At 41.1% G+C, this 17,792-nt stretch overlaps 1 protein-coding gene across 4 annotated transcripts in view; it reads right to left on the bottom strand.

The window, feature by feature from the left end:
- NF2 (neurofibromin 2) overlaps window positions 1–17,792 on the bottom strand; it is a 103,243-nt gene that overhangs the window by 13,859 nt on the left and 71,592 nt on the right. For 2 of the 4 annotated variants that reach the window (XM_031948887.1, XM_031948889.1), the window contains exons 11-15: window positions 16,128–16,250; window positions 4,480–4,697; window positions 2,344–2,449; window positions 1,991–2,121; window positions 1,017–1,176 (exon numbers count right to left, since the gene is read on the bottom strand). In XM_031948887.1, coding sequence (XP_031804747.1) covers window positions 1,017–1,176; window positions 1,991–2,121; window positions 2,344–2,449; window positions 4,480–4,697; window positions 16,128–16,250 — 738 coding nt within the window. The remainder of the gene's footprint in view (window positions 1–1,016; window positions 1,177–1,990; window positions 2,122–2,343; window positions 2,450–4,479; window positions 4,698–16,127; window positions 16,251–17,792) is intronic. The other 2 variants (XM_031948888.1, XM_031948890.1) reach the window with 2 other exon arrangements.

Below are 17,792 nucleotides of genomic sequence, written 5' to 3'. Positions count from 1 at the left end.
GAGCCTGGGCTGGACCAGGGGAAGCTCCCAAGGAGCCCCAGAAAATGACAAGGACCGCAGGTGCGTCAGGGCAGTTGGCCCCTTTCTCTTAGCCCTCTGGCAGCGCCCGCCCCCCAGGGAAGGACGTCTCTGGGGACTGCCAAAGGGCAGTTCTATATACAGGGAACAAAGAGGTGACTTCTCCTCCAAGGCTCACTTCTGAGACTGGGTTTTCAGTTTTCAAACCTGCAGGGTTTGGTCTCCTCCACCTTACAGAGGAGCACCCTGAGGCATAGAGGGCTGGGGACTTGCCCGGGCTCTCCCGGCCAGCATCTGGGCCAAGAACTTGGGCACAGGAGTCCTGCTGACTCCAGGCCCAGCACCCCGGGCCCTGTGGCACCCCCAACCCTGCGGCAGCCCGGCCCGGCCCCCGTGGACCAGGCAATGGTGTCCCTCTGAGGCCGACTGCAGGGTGACCTCGCACAAGCCACCTCCCCCTAGCCAGGTCTCCTGCAGGCCACTCCAGACCCAGGCCGCTGCCACAGACGTCCCCACCTCCCCCGGCGAAAAGAGCAAGAGAGCGGCCACCTCTGCCCCTGCCCAAGCCCACCGGCCACATGACCACGAGGGGCCAGCCCAGGCACCTCTCCTGTGAACCTCCCAGAGCTGCTGGGGAAGGGGCTGGGCTGGAAGGCCAAGGTGGAGGCTGAGGGCAGGGGCTGGGCAGGGGCAGCTTCTGCCAAGCCTGGGGCCCTTTTCCTGGCACCATTGCAGCCTCTCCACATCTAAAGAAATTGGCCAAAAAAGGGTCAACGGAGCTGACCCAAGGAAGACTGAAGTACCAACTCACGGTTTTGGGAGCAGGAGCACGTGAAAGGCTGACCCCGGCTCTGTTCTCCCAGGAGACATCCCCTGGGCTGGTCAGAAGGGCATTTTCCAGACCAGCCTCCTCCTAGTGGGCCTCCTGCCCACTCCCTGCTGCCTCCCTTCCCCCCAGGACCTCCATCCCCGGGCCGCTGCCAGCCCGCAGCCCCCACCTTTTTGATAGTGTTGTGCTTGCTGCCGCCCCTGTCGGCGCTCTCGCTGTGCAGGATGTCCAGCGCCGTCTCCCGTTCCTTGAGCTTGAGCGCCTCGATCTCCGTCTTGAGCTCATTGAGCTGTTCCTGCAGGTGTTTGCTCTTCTCCATGTACTCCACTCTGCCAGGAAGGAGAGAGAAGGCCGTCACTGCCGCGAAGAGGGAGGCGCGCCCCCGGTCGGGATGCCCGGGCCCTGCTGAGATGCTCGGACTAGCTTCTCGGGGAGCCGACTCCTCAGGTTTTCACATCAGTTACTTCCAAAGAAATCCTCCTCCAATCCAACCAGAGAGAACAGCCATGTTGGGTGCTTTAGCCTGGGGGGGAGGGCACAGGGCCCCTCCAGGGCAGAGCCTGCCAGATGCCTGACTCACCCCACAGTCATGCCATCACCTCCCACCCTAAGCCGGGCTCTCGTGGGAGGGAGCACAAGCATCCTCCTGAGAATGAGGGGCTGCTGCAGAGAATGGCTACATTCCTCCCTCCCCCTGGCAAGGTCACCCAGCGCCAGCTCACTGCAGCCTGGCCCTAAAAGAGCGGACAAAGCAGTGACAGCCAAGGCCCCGCCCTGGCTCTGGGCCCAGCTGGGCTGGCCTGGGTCACGCTGGGCTCGGTCCCCTCCAGGAGAGCCTTAAGTGTGGCTACCAGCAGCCCTCCAGAGGACGCACTTAGGAGAAGAGAGACAAGGGCGCCCCTGGGGGCCATCGTCCCTGGCTGACGGAGGCGGGCACTGAGCTTCCAGGCTCCCCCTGGTTATTAGGGCCCCTTGTCTCCAGCAGACACCACATGCCCCTTTTCCCATGATCCTCCAGGAGGAGAGAGAGCCTCATCTGCCAGTCCGTGTTCCAAAGGGACTCTGAGAAGGCTTAGGCTGCCTCAAAGCTAAATCCATCATTCCGGCCGCTGCGGACGCAAGACAGACGAGTAAGGGACTTACTTCTCCTTCTCAATCTCCATGGAGAGCCGCTTCATGTCAGTGTCCTTAAAGTCAAAAGACAGGCTCTCGCCAATGAGACCGAAGCCGGGCACGTCGGGCGGCAGGGCTGGGGCACTCGAGCTCATGGGGGGCTGGGGAGAGAGCTCCGGTTAGATGTGTCCCCGTGACACATTCGGCACACAGTGCTCCCACGAGACGTGCCCCCCTCCCCTCCCCTCCCCCCGCCCGCCAGGTTCAGGGGAATGGGCCAGGGCCAGAGGAGGAAACAGAGACAGAGAGAAGCTCCAAGAGGGGCCCAGGCCACATGCTGAGGCAGGGCCCAGGCTAAAGCTCAGCCCCAGGACGGCCCTCACCGGGTAGGAAGCTTTGCTGGTGATCTCCAAGAGTTTCTGCTTTGCTCTTCTCTCGGACTCTCTGGCCTCCTGGAGGTCCTGCTTAAGCTGATCAGCCTCTTTTGCTCTACAGGAAGAGAGAAGCAGAAAAGGAATGAGGCCCCATTGCCGGGCGGAGGACCAGGCTGGCACTCCGGCTCAGCCCCTAAGACCCACTGTGACATGAGGGGGGTGGGCTCAATGCCTCCGAGGTCCCTCCAGCCAGGCCCAGAGGCCTGGTGCCTCTGTGTAACATCACAGCAAGTCGCTGTGATCCTCAGGCCGCAGCGTGGGGCCATCATTCCCTTCATTCTGTGGAGGAAGAGCCAAAGGGGAGGCCCCTTCCTGGGGCTGCCCAGCTAGGAAGCTCTGAGGGCACTGGGCTGACAAGTGGCCAAGCCTCCGTTTGGAGAAGCGGGCCCAGGGGCTCAGGCCCTCCTGAGGCAGGTTCTTCTGTGGGGACAAACTAAGACAGATTCCTTCCAAGCCTGGCTCTGCCTTCTGAAGCCGGCATCCCCTCCCAGGCTTTCCTTTGCATCCCACGGATCACTATCCAATCCTCACGGCCTGCACTCAAACATGAAGCCCAGCCCTGGAAACACTAACCAGAGGGGGTCTCAGCAGGCCAGGAAAAAGAAACTACGTCAGCTTTCTATTAATAAGGCCTCCTGTCTGTATGAGCTTTTGATCACCACATCGTGAGTCTGACACCTTCTGACTTGAAAAAACCCCAAGGTCTTTTTTCTCCACAGACAGCTTCCAGACCTTGTCTTACTCCATAATGGGTCAGCTGAGTTTTTGTTTTAATGCAAATTCAGAATTTTATATTTGAAATTCAGTGCAGGTGATATAAAGAAATCTACTTAATAGCAGAGAGGTAAAAAAAAAAAAAAAAAAAAAAAAGACCTGGCAATAAAATCATCATCATTTGGGCAAAGACTGCAAGGTACCAGACAGACTAAAAGGGAACCTGAGTAAAAACAACTTCCCTTGTTTCCTTTTAAGATTGGTCTGCCTCCTGCACACACTGTCAGGCCTGTTTTTATCCCTTTCAGCTATAAATGCTTCCTTCCTCAAAATTACTCTGTATTTCTTAATATACTTAAGGGATGTGCATGCCCAGGGAAGTGCAGTCCCAGACTCCAGATCCAGAGCTCCACACATTATGGAGCCTCCTTTGGCACAGGTTATAAGAAGACATGGTACTATGTCCCCTATGCCAGAGGTCTACATCTGATCTGACAGATAGGAATCCTTACTTGGCGAAACACAAAAGGCCACAGCCACCAAGGAGAGCTCCCGGCTGCTCAGTGGTCCGAGACTGGGAGCAAAGACAATTTTGTAGAGGAGCAAAAAGGCACCAGGTTCGGACCTGCTGCCTTAAAAATGAATGAGCAGAATTTCCAAAGATCCTGTTTCCTGTCCTGAGATCCAACAGATCTTTTTGTATGGGGAAGGAAATTTTCTCCCATTACATATAAGAAGACACACTTTCCTTTAGTGGTAAATCTGAAAATAATATGGAGTAAAAATAAATGTTTTAAAGTGAGCAAATAGGAACTTCAGAGTAAGAGAGACTTGCAAAAATTGCCCTCACTCCTGAGGCAGGATGGAAAGAGCTGGGCCTGGTGCCAAGAGAAATGGTTTTGCATTTTGCTTCTGTCCTATGTAGCTGTGTGACCCTGGGCAAAGCATTGAACATCTCAATGAGCCTTATTTTTCTCTTCTGTAAAACAGGGATAATAATACCTGCTTATCTCACAAGAGGAAGGTGATTTATAACCTTAAATGCAACAGGAAAGTCAACAGCTATCCCAAACCAATATTTTTCCTCCCCTGAGGATGACTGCCTACATTCTGGGCCCTCTCACCTCAGAGCTGACCCAGCTCGGGGTGGGCTGACGAGGGGATTGGGTTGCTACCTCCCACCTATAATAACACAACGGTGCAATTAAGGAGTATGAGACCAACCCCAGCCATGCCCTGAACTGGAAAAAGCCAGAAGCTACAAGGGCTGACCTCTCTGACCAGCCACACGGCCAACAAGAAAACGTTACTCCCATCGGTCTTTGGGTTTGTTGGGAACATGGAGACGGGTGGCTCTGGTGCTCAACTGACCTCCTCTCAGACTCCTCAGCCATCTTCAGCGCCAGCATCTCAGCCTCCAGCACTTTCTGCTCCATCAGGCGCTTCTCCTCCTCCGTCCTAATGGCCGTGGCCTTGACCCGCTGCATCTCCTGCTCAGCCTCGGCTGCCTTCTGAGCTAAGAGCTTTGCCTCCTCCTCTGTGATCTGGGCCTTTTCTGCCAGCAGGTCAGCCGTCTCCTCGGACCGCATCTGAAAGGTTACAAACTTCTCGTTAGGGATAGACTCCACTTGTAAGGAGGGACGTGGCCTCAGCAGCAGACATCAGGTCTCCGAATCGTTTGGGTCACAGCTGCCGAGAGGCTACCCTAGCCATTCAGTTGCAACTGACTCAAGTTCAAATGTGAGCTCAAATACTTCTTAGCTTTATACCATGGACCTTCACTGTTTGCCTCAGCTTCTTCTGAGGTGTAAAATGGGATAATAATAGCACCTCCTCCAAGGTTGTGAGGATCAGTTGAGAAAATATCTTTAAAGTACTTTTCAAACTTCAGAACTCTGTATAAATGCTAGCTACCAGTGAAAGAAATGGAGACCAGTTTTTGGGAAATGCCATTGGAAGGAACCACATTTGGCAAACCATACATGCCTTGCTGGGAAAAGGAGAGTCTACTATACTAGAAGGATGAGTAGAAAACAACTACGGAGAAGGAGAGGAAGAATTAAGAGTCTAGCTCCTCCCTCCTCAACACCTCCACAAAGATCCAAATAATGCATCAGAATGAATATTGATTAGGAAAGTGAAGAAAAAGTCCTAGAACATAAAGAAATTCAGGGAGATCTGAGGGAGAGTACCAGGGATGGAGATTTGCCAGCAGGGTATGTATGACGTGGCAGCAAGTCCGGAGGGACTGAAAGAGGGAAATGAAAAGGTCTCAGGGCAGAAGCTCCAGAGAGCACGGAACCAGAGGTGGGTGCAGGAATGGGTCCCGCTGAGCACTTCTGTGAGCCAATCCCCAATTCGGGTTATAGATACAAGGTGGAAGAAAGAGTCGCCCCAGTTTCTGGGGAGCACAGAGCAGCTGCACGGCTCTGATCCCAGGAGAGGAGGAGTACAGAGCAGCATCCCAGATCAAAGGGGTTGTCAGTAGGTCAGAGACTCTGAACCTGCAGAACCTCCCAGGGGGCCAACAGCAGCTGAATCTAGTCGCAGTCTGCTGAAACTTGCAATAAGGGACAAGCCAGCAGAGCAGATCCGGAGCAGGAACTAGCAGAACTCAGACAAGGAGGACAGTGAGCAGATCTTGCTCTGGACACATCACTTTGAGGGGCATGGAAAATCTGCAGGCCCTCAGTCTGAGATGAAAAAGCAGCAGATGGACACAAAAGATCAAAAGCTTGGGCCAAAACCTCCTCCCAACACAAGTACATAAAGCCCAGAACTATCATGAAGTCTGAAGTTAAGAAACTGCTTAAAGAATAAACAAACAGAAAAAGAATCCCACAGTTAAGAACTATTATGGCAACAGATAATGCTGATGACACAAAGAAAAAGATTTTTTAAAAAACTGCCTACAGGGGCAGGTAAGCAGCGCAGTAGATAGAGCACCAGCCCTGAAGTCAAGGCTGAGTTCAAATGTGACCTCAGATACTTAACACTTCCTAGCTGTGGGGCCCCTGGAAGGTCACTTAACCCCAAATGCCTCAGCAAAAAACAAACAAATAAATAAACTGCTTACAAAACCTCAAAGAAAATGCAAGTTAGACACAAGTCCCATAAGAATATCTAGGCGAACTGAAGCAAAGTTTAAAGACCTTAAAAATTATTTTATAAATCAAAAGAAAAACAAAACAAAACAAAAGAAGAAACCAAAAGAAAAGGTAGGGGGGTAATGTGAAAAGAAAATTAATAGCTTAATAAAATAGGTTCAAAACCTTACTGAAGAAAGTAACTTTTTAAAAGATAGAATTGGTCAAGTAGAAACTAATGATTCCATGAGACATCAGGAATAACAAAAACAAAGTTAAAACACTGAAGAAAATATGAAGGGAATAGAAGAAAAAAAACATAACCTGAAAAACAGATTGAGGAGAGAGAATTTAAGAACCAGTGAACTACCTGAAAGTCATAAGCAAAACAAAACAAAAATTGAATTAGAGGATTTAAGAAATCATAAAACTATCTAATATCTTAGATATTAGAGCGCAAAGTAGACATTGAAAGATTCTCCCTTTTGAAGAAACACCCAAATGAAAATTTCAGGAATATCAAAACCAAAACCCAAAGTTCCCAAGTTAAGGGAGGAACCAAAGTAATGCAAATAGTCAGATAGAAAGAATTCAAGTATCAAGGAGGCATAGTCAGAACCACACATGATTAAACAGCCACCACTATGAAAGAACAGAGAGCTGTTCAATACAATATTTCAAAAGACAAAAAATTTAGTCTTATAAAAAGAATAATCTACTCAACAAAACTGAGCATAATCCTACAGGAACAAAAAAGACTTTTAACAAAGCAGAATTTCCAGCATTTCTGATTAAAAGCCTAGAGCTGAATAGATAATTTGATAAACATAAGAGTTAAGAGAAAGATAAAAAGGGTAAACATTAAGTGAGAAATCACAACTGACAGTTAAAACGTATACATTCTTATATGGGAAGATGAGAGATGCAGTTTCTTAGCATTTTCTCCTCACTAGGAGTCCTAGAAAAGGTCCAATTAGAGTGCTTTGGTGTGATTCTGTGATGGTGGATGACCTCTACAGAAGAATGGAAAGGGTAAGGAAAAGGAATGCATGAGGAGAGGAGAGAAATGAGAGAAATATAGAGGGGAAATCATTTCAATTTCATCATCTGGAAATTGTCTGTTCATATCCTTTGACCATTTATCAATTGGAGAATGGATTGATTTCTTATAAATTAGGGTCAATTCTCTACATATTTTGGAAATGAGGCCTTTATCAGAACCTTTAACCATGAAAATGTTTTCCCAGTTTGTTGCTTCTCTTCTAATCTTGTTTGCATTAATTTTGTTTGTACAAAGGCTTTTTAACTTGATATAATCAAAATTTTCTATTTTGTGATCAATAATGACCTCTAGTTCAGCTTTGATCACAAATTCCTTCCTCTTCCACAAGTCTGAGAGGTAAACTATCCTATGTTCCTCTAATTTATTTATAATCTCGTTCTTTATACCTAAATCATGGACCCATTTTGATCTTATCTTGGTGTATGGTGTTAAGTGTGGGTGCATGCCTAATTTCTGCCATACTAATTTCCAGTTTTCCCAGCAGTTTTTGTCAAATAATGAATTCTTATCCCCAAAGTTGGGATCTTTGGGTTTATCAAACACTAAACTGCTATAGTTATTGTCTATTTTGTCTTGTGAACCTAACCTATTCCACTGATCAACTAGTCTATTTCTTAGCCAATACCAAATGATTTTGGTGACTGCTGCTTTATAATATAGGTTTAGATCAAGTACAGCTAGGCCACCTTCATTAATTTTTTTTTTCATTAATTCCCTTGAGATTCTCGACCTTTTGTTCTTCCATATGAATTTTGTTGTTATTTTTTTCTAGATCATTAAAATAGTTTCTCGGGAATCTGATTGGTATGAGAGAAATATAGAGAAAATTATCTCAACTAAATGGGGTATGCATAAAAGGATTTATCTTATAAGAAAGTGGCAGTGGGGAACTATACTTGAACTGCACTTTCATCTCATCTAGCTAAAGGAGAGAAGAATATACAATTAACACACAGTTGGGTACAGAAATACATTCTATCAAAAAGTAAGGTTAAGAAGTAAATAAGTAGGAGGATAAGCTAAGACATTAGAAACAAAACATAAAGAGGGAACAGTGGGGTGGGGATGGGGGGAGAGAAGAAAAGCATGAGAGAAATTAGGATGGAAATACAGAGTCAGCAATCATAACTGCAAACATGAATAGAATGAACTCTTATAAAAGAAGAGGATGGATTAAGAACCAGACTCCAACAATATGTTGTTTATAAGAGTCATACCGAAATATAAAGATACACACACAGTTACTTAAGGGACTGGAGCAGAGTCTATTACATTTCAGATGAAGTAAAAAAGACAGGGGTAGCAATCATGATCTCAAATTTTGGAATTCAGACAAAGTAATACTTGAAAAAAAATTTATATTTTGAAATTCTTTCATCAATAAAAAAGAGAAACAAATTGGGCATAAAATTAAAATAAATTAGAAAACCAACATAATTAAAAACTTTTAAATGAAAACCAAAACAGAAATCCTGAAAATTGAAGGGGAGAAAGGGAAAAAAGAAAGTAAGAAAAATCTCAATGAATTTATAAATAAGCTAGAAGCTGGATTTTGAAAAAAAAAAACTGAGAAAATAAATATGCCATTAACTAATTTAATTTTTTAAAAAAGAAAAACAGATTACCACATCAAAAATAAAAAAGGTAAATTCATGACCAATAAAGATGAAATAAAAGCAATGATTAGGAGTTATTTTGCCCTACTACATAACAATATAAATGACATGGAGCAATATTTACCAAAATATAAATTGCCCAGGTGAATAGAACAGGAAGTAGAATATTACATTATTTTATTTAGAAAAAGAAAATGAATAAATCATAAATGAGTAACAACAAAACACACACACACACCAGGATGAGATGGATTTACAAGTGAATTCTACCAAAGATTTAAAGAACAATTAATTCTAATACTATAAAAAATATTTTAAAAAAGAAACAGATAAAGAAGGGATCCTACCAAACTCTATAATACAAATATATTTTAATTACTGACCAGGGACAACCAAAACAAAGAAAGAAAATAAAAAACAATTACCATAATCTTAAACTAAATTACATTTTAGATTTTAAAATAAAATATTAGCAAGGAGATTACAGGAATACATCACAAAAATCATCACAAGGATCATGCTGGATATTGAATACTAATGGTGATAATGGACATTTCTGCTTAATTCTAATCTTACTGGAAAGACTTCTAACTTGTGCCCCTTACAGATAATGGTGGCTCTTGGTCAGAAATGTGGTAATGGTTCAATATTAGGAAGACTATAAATATAATTGAACATATTACTAATAAAAAAAAAATTCATGATTATTTGAGTAAATGTGAAAAAGGGTATTTTTTGTTATTATAAAATATAACATTCCTGTTAAAAACACAAGTATAGAAAATAAACAGCATAAGAAATAAACAGCTAAACTTTTTTTTCCTTAAATTTACTATTTCTTTTTAATATTTTGTTCTTTTTAAAATTTTGAGTTCCAGATCTCTCTCTCCCTTCTAATCCTCACCCACCCACTGAGAAGGCAAACAATTATACGTGTGAAATCACGCAAAACACATTTTCATATTAGCTACACTGCAAAACAAAACAAAAAGATAAAGAAAGTGGGAAAATTATACTTCAATTTGCACTCAGAGCTCATCGGTTCTCTCTCTGGAGGTGGATAGCATTTTTTCATTATAAGTCCTTTGGAACTGTCACGGATCATTGTATTGATCAGATCATTTACTCCTAGATTATAAAAATGCTTTCTTGCATTCCTCTTTAATGAGAAAATTTTCCCCAGTCTCCCTCTCCCTCCTTAGTACATACTTCTTTCTCATCCTTTCATTTTTTTGACATTATCCTAACATAATTGACTTATATCTATGCCCTCTGTTTATGCAGACTCCTTCTAACTACTCAATAAAGATAAAATTCTTAGGAGTCACATGTTATCTTCCCATTTGGTTTACATCCCATACAGTTTAACCTTATTGTGTCCTTTATGATTTCTCTTTCCTATCTATCTTTTTATGTTTCTCTTGAGTTTTGTGTTTGAATGTTAAATTTTCTAATCAGTTGAGGTGCTTTTATCAGGAATGCTTGAAAGTTATCTATTTTGTTAAATGTCTATTTTATCCCAGAAAGATTACATTCAGCTTTGCTGGAAAGGTTATTCTTGGTTGTAATCCTAGCTACTTTGCTTTCTGGAATATCATATTCCAAGCCTTCTGCTCCTTTAACATGAAAGCTGCTAAAACTTGTGTGCTCTTGACAGTGGCTACATAACATATGAATTATTTCTTTATGGCTGCTTGACTTCAGAGCTCTGCAATTTGACTATAACATTCCTGGGATTTTTAATTTTAGGATCTCTTTCAAAAGGTGATTATTAGATTCCTTCAATTTCTAGTTTACTATTTGGATTTAAGATATCAGGACAGTTTTACTTGATAATTTCTTGAAATGTGATGTCTAGATTAAATTCTCTTCTCTCTCAATCTATTTTCCAGGTCAGTTGTTTTTCCAAAGACATCTCACATTTTCTTCTATTTCTTCATTAAAAAAAAAAAAAAACAACTTTTATTGTTTCTTGATGTCTCATGGAATCATTAGCTTCCACTTGCCCAATTTTAATTTTTAAGGAATTATTTTGGACTTTTTTCATTTGGTCAATTCTGCTTTGAAGGACTTGTTTTTCTTCAGTGAGTTTTTATACCTTTTATCATGAGATCAATTATGCTTTTTAAGGTGCTATTTTCTTCAGTATTTTTTTATGCCTCTTTTATCATGCTGTTAATTCTCTTATCATATCTGCTCCCCATCCCCACACCCCCAATTTTCTCTCTACTACTTATCTCTTTCTTTTAAGTCTTCTAGGAATTCTTGCTGGCCTTGGGTCCAATTAGTAATTTTCTTTGAGGTTCAGTTTGTAGTTGTTTTTGCATTGAAGTCTTCTTTTAGATTTACATTTTGGACTTCCCTGCTTTATGGTCAAGTTCCTTTTTTTTTTTTGTGTGTGTGTGTGTGTGTGTTATATACTCATTTTCTCAGCCTATTTCTTGACTGAACTTTATGTTAAAGTTGAGTTCTGCTCATGTTAGGGAGGGACAACACTGTTGTAAGTTTCAGATTTTGTAACGCTTTTCTTTTTCTTTTTCTTTTCATGCTTTTATTTTCAGAGCTAGTTCTAGGAGTCTGCAGGTTTTTGGTGCTTTCAAGGTGGTATGATCCTGGGAGACATGTGGTAACTGCTCTCTTTGCACTGCTCTTTTGCAGTTGCAAGTGCTAGTGTTTCTCTTGGCCCTAGAACTGTGACTGGGGCACCGACTCCTTTGTCGATCACAAAAACTCCTCTCTATCTTGGAACTTGACCCAGAACTGATTATGGGTAACAGAGTTTCCAGTCAACACCAGCTGTACCTGACTCCAACAAAGGATTCCCTGAAATCAATTTCTGATCATTTGTTTTAGCCTCCTTACTATCTCCAGGTTAAGAGCTCCCCAAACTGATGCTAGTGCTACTGTGGTGGTCATCTCCAATACTTACTGCAGTACCCTTGCCACACTTGGGTCTGTGTCCAATCCTCTCTTGCAGTCCCCCTAAGTTATCTGGATAAATGTTTCCCTCTGACTCTGCCACTTCAAAATTTTACTTAAGATAAATCCTGGAGGAAATATGGGAAAACAAGTCTCCTTAAAATGATAAGACCAAAAGCAAGCATTCTCTGTAATGGACACAAGCCAGAAATCTTTCCAATAAGATCAGGAGTGAAGCAAGGATGTCCTTTGTAACCATTACTATTCTATAATGTACTAGAAATGCTAACTATGTAGCAATAAGATGAGAAAAAAAGAACTGAACAGAATAAGCGCTGGCAAAGAAGAAACAAAATGATCACTTTTTGCAACAATGAATAACTTCAACACAAAATAAACCTATAAAAATCACTAGCTTTCTGTAAATTAACAACAAAATCTAGAAAAAAGAAACAATTTCATTTAAAATAACTATGAATGATATTAAATACTTGGAAATCAGCTTGACAAGATACATATATAAATTATTTAAACACAATTACAAAATACTCTTTACCCAAATAAAGACAGACCTAAATAACTGGAGTAATAATTATTCATGAGTAGGACAAGCCAATATAATAAAACTGACAATCCCAGCCAGTCAATAAGCATTCATTAAATGTCTACTAAATGCCAACCACTGCCTAGGAACTAGACAATCTATTAATCAGTGCCATACCAGTCAAAGTATCAAAGAATTACATTAAAGAGCTAGGAAAAAAAAATCATCCAGAGAAACAAAAGGTCAAGGATATCAAAAGAGTCAATGAAAAAAGAGGGAAGGAAGGAGGTCTAGCAGTATCAGATTTAAACCTATGCCACAAAACTATAAGTATAATCAAAACACTTTGGTGTTAGGTAAAAAACAAATAGGTTGATCAAGGGAATAGATTAGGTATACAATATGCCGTAGTAAATGAGTTCAGTTTGATAAATCTAAAGATACCAGCTACTGAGGCAAGAATTCACCGCTCAACAAAAACTGTTAGGAAAACTGGAAAATTGCCTGGCAGAAACTAGACATACCAAGACAAGTTCAAAATGGACCCATGATTTAGACATGAAGGATGACATCAGAAGAAAATTAGTAGTTGTCACATCTACAGATAGGGGCAGAGTTTATAACCAACCAAGAGATATAGATATTCAAAGGAGGTAAAATGGATAATTTTGATTATATAAAATCAAAAGATTTTTTTACCCAAAAAACCCCAATACAGCCAAAATTGGAAGAAAAACGGGAAAGTGAGAAATATAATCTTTGCGGAAAGTTTCTTTGATAAACGTCTAATTTCTTAAATACATAGGGAATGGATTCAAATTTATAAGAATAAGAGCCATTCCTTAATTGACAAAATCATACAAAAATGTTCCAAATCACTAATAGAGAAATACAAATTAAAACAACTCTGATACACTACACCTCATATTCATCAGATAAATGATTTTAAAAAGGGAATGACAAGTGCTGAAAGAGATGTGGGAAAACAAGTGTGGTAGAACTGTGAACAGATTCTGCCATCCTGGAGAACAATATGGAATTATGCCCAAATAGCAATTAAAGTGTGTGTGCCCTTTGTTCCATCAATGCTATTACTAGGTCTATACCCAAAAAGATCAGAGAAAGAAATACAGGACCCATAAGCAAGCAAATATTTTCAGTAGATTTTTTTGTGATGGCAAAGAATTAGAAACTGAGGAGGTGCCCATCAACTGGGGAATGTCTAAACAAATTATGGTATATTTAATATAAGGCAATATTACTGTGCTGTAAGAAATGATGAAAGAGGTGGTTTCAGAAAACCTGGGAAGACTTGTATGAACTGATATAGAATGAAGTGAACAGTACCAAGAGAACATTTTATATATAATGATGTATTTTAAAAGTTTTAAAATTTTTTTTATTAAAGCTTTTTATTTTCAAAACATAAGCATGGATAATTTCTCAACATTAACCCTTGCAAAAAAAAAATTTAAAAAAAAACAAAACATTAACCCTTGCAAACCTGGTGCTCCAATTTCCCCCGCCCTTCTCCCATCCCCTCCCCTAGATGGCAAGTGATCCAATATATATTAAACATGATAGAAATATATTACATAATAACATTGTACAGATAAACAACTCTGAAAGATTTAGGAGTTCTGATCAACACAATGACCCGCCACAATTTCAAGAAAGTTATGATGAAACATGCTGCCAGATAAGGAGCTGATGCACTCAGAGTGCTGACTGTGATCTGTTTTGCATGATTATAGCTATCTGTAATAGATTTTGTTTTTGTTGCCTCTTCAATGAGTGGGGTAGGGAAAAGAGAAATTAAGAGTTTTCAGAACTGAAAATAAAATAGAATCAAAGAAAAGAAAAACTGCAGCATGAAGCTTTGTCTATTTTACATGGATTGTATCCCCAATCACTCGTAATGTGAAGCTCAGTATACACAGTTTATGATGCTTAATACCATACCTGGCACACAGCAGGTGCTTAATAAATGCTTGTTGACTTGTAATGTCTCATCATGTCATTATTTAAATTCAATCTAACCCCAAGGATGTGAAAGATAAAAAGAAAAGTCTAATATATTCTAAAATATTCATTAAAGCTAAAAAGAAGTCTAATATATTCCAAAATATTCATAGCAGCACTTTTGTCACACTGAAAAATGGAAACAAAGTAGGCAACAAAACACTAGGAAATGCTTAAACATACCGTGTGGGGCATGAATGTGATGGAATCTTACTGCACTATAAGGAATTATAGACTTAAAAATTCAAAGAGGTGAGGAAAGACTTTTATGAACTTATAAAGAGTGAAATAAGAAAAAAAAAAGAAAATTACACATGATGAAAACAAATATGGCAGAAAATGAAGAAAAATTTAAAAGCCTCTGAATCAGGGTAAAAGAAGAGAATGCAGAAGCTGGCTTGAAATTTAATATTTAAAAAAAAAACTAAAATCTTGGCAAGTGATTCTTGGCAAACAGAGAGAAGAAATGGAAGCAGTGTCAGATTTTATATTCTTGGGCTCAAAGATCACTGCAGACGGCGACTGCAGCCATGAAATTAAAAGACGCTTGTTCCTTGGAAGGAAAGCTACGACAAATCTGGACAGCATACTAAAAAGCAGAGACATCACACTGTCAACAAAGATCCATATAGTCCAAGTTTTGTAGTAGCAATGTATGGTTGTGAGAGTGGGACTAAAAGGAAAGTTGATCATCAGAATCGATACATATGTTAATATTATTTTTATACTCTTTAATTGTGGAGCTGGAGAAGACTTTTGAGAGTCTTTTGGACAGCAAGAGTAAATCAATCAATACTTAAATTAATTCAGACGATTCATGGGAAGGTCAAATACTGAAGCTGAAGCTTAAAGACTTTGGCCACCTAATGAAAACATAGGACTCACTGGAAAAGACCCTGATGCTGGGAAAGACTGAAGGCAAAAGGAAAAGGGCATGGCAGAGAATGAGATGGAGAGAGTGTTATGAACTTAGACAGATTTCACGAGATGGAAAATAAAAGGGCCTGACATGTTATGATCCATGGGGGTCACGAAGAATTGGACGTGGCTAAATAATTGAACAACAACAACAAAAGAGCACTGTGAAATCCTAATAATTAAGCCTTAGCCTGGAGCAGATTTGAGAACATTCTACTCTTCCCTTATTGCAGAAGTTGGGAACTATACATGTACAGAATATGGTATATACTATCAGACACGGATGATTTGTTGATTTATTTTTGCCTTATGTCCTCTTTTTCATTCTTTGATACAAGAGACTGGCTCGCAAGTAGAAAAGCAGGAAAAGCATATAGCTGGTAATGAATCTGATGAAAAAAAAAAGGATCCATAAGAAGAGGTAAGACCTGAAGCAGTCTAAGTCTGCTTCTGATGGTAACAATAGAGAAATACACAAGTACAGCAAAATGAGAGCAAAGAGTGAAGCTGGATCTGGGTGTTCCGCCTCAGAGGATGTCCTCAGAAGGAGAGTTATTAGACTCAAAGAGAAATCCCAGAGCTGTCAGATCCTCTCGGATGCCAGGTTGGAAAATGCCATTCCTACTCTCATCCTGATTAAAAATGTCCAGTGGCACAAGTGAGAGAAGCTCAGGATTTACAGATAAAAGGGACTATCCAGTCCACCTCCATCAGCCCGCTGCCCTCCGCCCCATCTTGACAGGCTCAACATGAAGCAGGACCGCCACCCAGAGCCTCGAAGCTCTGATCCCTCTTCTTCCCCTCACCCTGAGCAATGTCACAAAATAGAGTCAGTCTCTCCAAGGACTCACCAGGGCTTCATTAGCCATAGTGGCTTCCTCCTTCAATTGTAAGAGCCTCCTCTCCAATTCATCCCTTGTCCGCTCAGCCTCTTCCCTCATCTGCTTCTCTCGAGCCAAACGCTGCCGTTCCATCTAGGAAGGAGGGGGACAAAGAGACTTAGAGTGATAACAAGGGATGAGGGATCTAGAGCAATCCAGTCCACAAACACAGCCTGTAATCCCTGCATGTAAATTAAGAAAATCACAAAGGCCCACTCTCTATGTTGCATAGCATCCCTCATTCAACAAATGTTGTACTAACATTTTGTTCCTTACATCCCCTCAGCATCCCATGTACCCCTCTTCTTCCCTGAGAGCCAATCCATAAACAAATATATTTTCTTTCGGAGAGGAAGAAGTCAGCACAACTGATCAATACATTGATAGAAATCCACGTCGCATGTGATGATGGTGGACGTCTCATCTCCACGAAGGGGCAGGATGGGGGAGGCTTCTCATCTCTCCTCATTCCAGGCCCACTTGGAGCTTTATCATTTGGATAGTTTGACTTCTGACTTTTCGGTGCAGCATCCTCTTTCCAAGGCTGCAGGTACTGTGTACGGTGTTTCCTTGGCTGTGCTGACTTCACTCTGCATCAGTTCATATAGCTAGCTTTGGGCTTTCTTCATGTTTATCATACTCTTCATTTCTTACAATTCGGTTGTATTCCCTTCATTCGCTTCAAATATTTCACCATCCCCTAATCGATGGGCATCTATCTTGTTTCCAATCCTTGGCCACCACAAATGATGCTGCTATCAATATTTTGGATTATATGGGGACTTTCTTCTTATCGATGGCTTTTTGGGGGCATAAACTCAGTAATGGAGTTTCTGGTTCAAAGGGTAAAGATATTTTAGTCAGTGTTTGCATAATTTCAAATTGCTTTCCAAAATGGCTGTCACCATTTCACAGCTCCACCAAGAATGCCTATTTTCTCCCAATGATTGTTTTCATTTTTAGCCAATTTCTAGGTGTAAAGTGAAGCCTATAGGTTGTTTTAATTTGTATTTATCTTATTATTAGTAATTTAGAGCATTTTAAAAAATGTGGTTGAGAACATTTTGCAGCTCTTTTGAAAACTCTTTATATCCTTTCACCATTTATCTATTGGAGTATGGCTATTAGTCATATATAATCATTCACTGTTTAGATATATCTTGGATACCAAGCCCTTATCCTCTCATCTGATGTTCCCTCACCCTCGCTTCCCTTTCAGCTTTGTTTTAAAATTTCATTGGTTTTTTGTGCCCCTTTCCAAAAGAGGACTCTGACTCTCTTCATGATGCATCTTCTCTGTTTACTTTAGACCCTCATTCTCTGATTCATCATCTCTAACATCTGGTCTCTTTTCTTCATGCTATCAAAGCTCACAAAGTATGTATTCTAAGCTTTCTCCTCTAGGAACTTTCTGCCATTGCCTTATGGGGCTCATTTTGTGGATTCCCCTTTTCCCTTGTGTCTCATTTCTAGAGCAATGTCAATTATGAATATGCCAATATATATGTTAACATATTATGTATGATAATATAGAATATTTATAAATGATTATATATTAAAAACAATATATCACATATTAAATATAAGCAACAATGTTATCAAACACTTACTATGTGCCAGGAACCGTGCTAGTTG

The sequence above is a fragment of the Sarcophilus harrisii genome, chromosome 1 (genome assembly GCF_902635505.1).
Source record: "Sarcophilus harrisii chromosome 1, mSarHar1.11, whole genome shotgun sequence".
Lineage (NCBI taxonomy): Eukaryota > Metazoa > Chordata > Mammalia > Dasyuromorphia > Dasyuridae > Sarcophilus > Sarcophilus harrisii.
This window is presented reverse-complemented; position numbering and strand designations above follow the sequence as displayed.